This window comes from Camelina sativa, chromosome 14 (genome assembly GCF_030686135.1).
Source record: "Camelina sativa cultivar CO46 ecotype springtype chromosome 14, ASM3068613v1".
Taxonomy (NCBI): Eukaryota; Viridiplantae; Streptophyta; class Magnoliopsida; order Brassicales; family Brassicaceae; genus Camelina; species Camelina sativa.
The window spans coordinates 23,974,453-23,979,427 of record NC_141893.1 but is presented as its reverse complement, the minus strand read 5'-3'; the positions used below and the strand labels follow the sequence as shown (position 1 = coordinate 23,979,427).

Genomic DNA, 4,975 nt, shown 5'->3' with positions numbered 1-4,975 from the left:
AACCAGCGGACAAAACTCCATGGAAGGCACCAAGACCTTGATTGTTCCAGTTACTCTCAAAGGAGAGAACTATTTGTTGTGGGCAAGAACCACAAAGACGGCTCTATGCGGCCGAGGGCTTTGGACCCATATCACATCAAGTGAAGCTCCAAAAGGAGAGCCAACCGAAGAAGGAAAAGCTGTAGCCGCAAGTGGTGAAGAAAAATGGTTTCAAGAAGACCAAAGTGTTCTAGCCATCATACAAAACTCGCTCGATGCTCCAATACTCGAGGCCTACTTGTATTGTGAAACGGCCAAGGATCTATGGGATACCTTGCAAAATGTGTTTGGTAACACTACCAACCTAAATCGAGTATTTGAGATCAAGAGGGCTATCAACAACCTAAGCCAAGAAGACATGGAGTTCACCAAACACTTTGGGAAGTTTCGGTCTCTTTGGGCAGAGCTTGAGATGCTTAGGCCGGCTACACTTGATCCGGCCATCCTGAACGAGAGGCGCGAGCAGGACAAGGTGTTCGGCCTTCTCCTTACACTGAATCCGTCCTACAATGACCTCATCAAACATATCTTGAGGTCAGACAAGCTCCCTAGCCTAGAGGACGTATGTAGCCAGATTCAAAAGGAGCATGGCTCCATGGGGCTGTTTGGTAACAAGGGGGAGCTTGTAACCGCTAACAAGGCTGAAGTAGCGACCGCCAACAAAGGCTACTATCGAGATGAAGACAAGAATCCTCCAGTGTGCAACCACTGTAAGAAGCCAGGCCATTTCAAGAATCAGTGTTGGATTCTTCACCCACATCTTCGAGCCAACCGGTCGATGAATAACCGTGGCGCACCGAGAGCACATCAAGCGATCATGGAGTCGTCGAGTGCAGACCCAAACCATCAAGTCTCGGACGTGAATGGAACTGCCCTGGCTGCTAATACTGACCTTGTGAGGAAGTCTGACCTTGATGCACTCATCAAAGCACTCAAGGAGGCCTCCGGTAACTCCTTTCTTGCTTTAAAACCAAATAAACCCCTTATAGTTGATTCCGGTGCATCTCATCACATGATTAGTGATTCGAATTTGATTAGTGACATTAAACTTGCCTTAGGAAATGTGACTATAGCTAATGGTGAACAAATACCTGTTAAAGGAATAGGAAATTTGAAGCTGTTTGATAGACAATCTAAAGCATTTTACATGCCTAGTTTTACTTCTAACCTCTTATCCGTTAAAAGGGCTACAACTGATTTAAATTGCTATGCAATATTCGGTCCTAATGAGGTTTATTTTCAGGATATTGAGACAAGTAAAGTGCTTGGTCAAGTATCTACTCAAGATGATCTCTACTTGCTCAAAGACTTAAATTTATCTTCTCCAAACTCTTCTTGTTTTAATTCAACTTCTAGTATTGTGAACAATGTTATTTGGCATGCTAGACTAGGACATCCTCATTCTAGAGCTCTTGAACTTATGTTTCCAAATATATTTTTTAAAAATGATGAATGTGAGGCTTGTATTCTTGGTAAGCATTGCAAATCTGTTTTTCCCAAGTCATTGACTATTTATGATAATTGCTTTGATCTTGTTCATTCTGATGTTTGGACCTCTCCATGTTTATCTAGAGAAAACCAAAAATATTTTGTGACTTTTATTGATGAAAAATCAAAGTATACTTGGTTAACCTTACTTCCTTCTAAGGATAGGGTTCTTGAAGCATTTAGTAATTTTCAAAATTATGTGACTAACCACTATAATGCCAAGATTAAAATTTTGAGATCAGATAATGGGGGAGAATATACAATCATACCTTCAAACAACACCTCAACAAACATGGGATCATTCATCAAACCAGCTGTCCTTATACCCCACAACAAAATGGTGTAGCCGAAAGGAAGAATCGACATCTCATGGAAGTGGCTCGGTCTATGATGTTCCATACTCATGTACCAAAGCGTTTTTGGGGTGATGCTGTCCTAGCCGCCTGTTACCTCATTAACCGGACGCCTACAAAGATTTTGCAAGATGTCTCTCCATTTGAGGTATTAAACAAAGAGAAACCCACCTTTGATCATCTTAGAGTATTTGGTTGTGTTTGCTTTGTGTTAAGACCAGGCGAATTACGGGATAAGCTTGATGCCAAGAGTACAAAAGCAATGTTCATCGGCTACTCCACAACACAAAAAGGCTACAAGTGCTATGATCCAACAGCAAGGCGAGTTCTAATCTCCCGGGACGTGAAGTTTGTTGAAAATCAAGGCTTCTATGATGCAAGAAACTGGGAAGAACTTCAAAACCTGTCTACCTCAGCATCCGATAAGGCCAGAAACCTCCGGATCATTCTCGAACGGCTAGGTGTGGAAAACGATCGGGTCAACCAACAACCAGCTGAGCCAAACCCACCAAGGGAGCCTCATCTACCAACTGAGGCTGAACCAAGCCAAACATCTGACCCTAACCCGGGCTCCGATCTGATAGCCACCACACACGCTGATGAAGAAACAGTGCACCAGGTTGACGATGAGGTGCGAGATGAGGAAGAAAGCACACCAACTGAAACTGGAGCCACATGAAATGATCATGAGGAGATCATACCACTCAGACGTAGCCAACGCCTAAAATTTGCCCCATCACACTGGAAGAGCACACGTGTATATTACAACAATGTGGCCGTAGCGCATCCTATTCAAGCAGTGTGTACCCTTGCTCACTTTCCACCGGAACACCAAACCTTTCTCAGTCAAATTGATGAGCATTGGGTTCCCCAAACATATGACGAGGCCAAGGATCAAAAGGTATGGTATGATGCCGTTCAAGCGGAGCGAACGGCTATGGAGAAGAACCATACATGGGACGAATCTGACTTACCAAAAGGAAAAAAGGCTGTCACCTCACGCTGGATCTTCACCATCAAGTATAAGAGTAATGGGGAGATTGAACGCCACAAGGCTCGCCTAGTTGCACGCGGGTTTACGCAAACGTATGGGGAGGATTACCAAGATACGTTTGCTCCGGTGGCCAAGCTCCATACGGTACGAGTTGTCCTCTCTTTGGCTGTGAACTTAGATTGGGAACTCTGGCAAATGGATGTCAAGAATGCATTCTTACAAGGCGAGCTTGAAGATGAGGTGTATAGGAGGCCACCGCCCGGCTTGGAAGATACTATTGGTCCAGGAAAAGTTTTGAAGCTCAACAAGGCGATATATGGTCTTAAGCAGTCACCTAGAGCATGGTACCACAAACTTAGTACAACCTTGCTTGGGAGAGGCTTTCGAAAGTCAGAATCAGATCATACACTCTTCACACTACCAAGTGACAAAGGTATAGTAGTCATTCTAGTATATGTTGATGATATCATCATATCTGGAAGTGACAAGGTAGGGATCCAAGAGACTAAAGAATTTCTTAAGTCTGTTTTTGATATTAAAGATCTTGGAGAACTTAAGTATTTCCTTGGGATAGAGGTGTATCGATCCGATGAAGGATTATTCTTTTCTCAAAGAAAATATGCACTTGATCTCTTAAGTGAAGCAGGAAAGCTTGGATCGAAGGCTGTAACCACACCACTTGAGGAAAACTACAAGACAGCCGGTAGGGGGAGCCTCCATTCGAAGATGTCACAAAATACCGACGCCTAGTAGGTGAGCTCATATATCTAACCATTACTAGGCCTGATCTTTGTTTTGCTGTGAACCAGGTAAGTCAACACATGCAAAACCCAACAAGACATCACTGGAACATGGTGAACCGAATCCTCAAGTACATCAAAGGGTCACCAGGGCAAGGCATATGGATGGGAAGGAACAAGAACACCGAGTTGGTAGGATATTGCGATGCTGACTATGCCGGAGACCATGAAGATCGCCGTTCAACCACCGGGTACTGCACATTCTTAGGAGGAAACCTAGTCACATGGAAAAGCAAGAAACAAAAGGTGGTCACCCTATCAAGTGCAGAGTCCGAGTATAGAGCCATGAGGAAGTTAACTACCGAGGTCATGTGGCTTAAAGCTCTATTGAAGGATCTTGGAGTTGAATCACCAAAGCCTATCACTATGCATTGTGATAATGAAGCAGCCATACACATAGCCACCAATTCTGTATTTCATGAAAGAACAAAGCACATTGAAGTTGATTGCCACAAGGTGCGAGAGCAAATACAACTCGGAGTCACTCTCCCATGCCACACCGACAGCAAAGAACAACTAGCAGACATATTCACAAAGGCAGCCAGTTCACAAGTATGTGAGTACATTCATCCCAAACTCGGCCTCAAAGATCTCACTCGGCCATGAGTATCTACACATGACACCTACACTCTTTTTCCCTTGAGTATAGTTTTTCCCAAGTGGTTTTCTATACTAAGGTTTTTAATGAGGTGGGTGTGCATGAGTCCAAGATTGATCAATGCTCATGATCAATCTTGAGGGGGAGTATGAACACACACACCACTGTCCGTACGTCCTTACATCCGTACGTCCGTACAACTAACACATTGGGCGGACCGTACCATTTAGAGGCCTTGCGAGTCCAACCCATTGAGAATAGACCCTAACGGTCACAAGACTTCGAGAACCTTCCTATTTAGCCGTTGGAGGCATTGTGCAAGTTGATGTGCAAGTGGGAAGCAAGAGAAGTCAATTAGAAGTCACATATATGTTTAAGGAAGAGATGTCACTATCGATCATGTAACTTGTGCATAGGATCTCTAGAAGAATATTCTACTTTGTATAGCCCTTAAATAGATTGTAACTAGGAACCAAATAAAGTAAGAAGTGAGAATTCTTCTTCTACACTTTAGCTACCAACTCTCTTTACACTCGCATACTCTCTCCCTTTCTCTTATTCTACATACTTGATCACTACAGTTTCATACACTAAAACTTACAGATTCGAAGCAGTAAACAGCTTTGTTACTGTTTCTAGGGTCAGAATCTGTGACAATCCAATGAATTTGACTAATTATAAGAGTTCGGGATGAATTTGGAGT

The 4,975-nt window shown here is 43.3% G+C and overlaps 1 protein-coding gene across 1 annotated transcript; it reads left to right on the top strand.

Moving 5' to 3' along the window:
• The first annotated feature begins 397 nt into the window (after positions 1–397).
• On the top strand, positions 398–2,559 carry LOC147928549 (uncharacterized). Its single transcript, XM_087486194.1, has 3 exons — positions 398–1,461; positions 1,842–2,131; positions 2,246–2,559. The coding sequence occupies exons 1-3, from the start codon at positions 398–400 to the stop codon at positions 2,557–2,559; spliced, it is 1,668 nt and encodes a 555-aa protein (XP_087342320.1).
• The last annotated feature ends 2,416 nt before the right edge of the window (positions 2,560–4,975 follow it).

Coding starts and splice junctions, on each gene's coding strand:
- LOC147928549 (XM_087486194.1), top strand. CDS start 398: ATGGAGTTCACCAAACACTTTGGGAAGTTTCGGTCTCTTTGGGCAGAG. Junction 1,462..1,841: donor TCTAGAGCTCTTGAACTTAT/GTTTCCAAATAT, acceptor TCATCAAACCAG/CTGTCCTTATACCCCACAAC. Junction 2,132..2,245: donor GGATAAGCTTGATGCCAAGA/GTACAAAAGCAA, acceptor TTGAAAATCAAG/GCTTCTATGATGCAAGAAAC.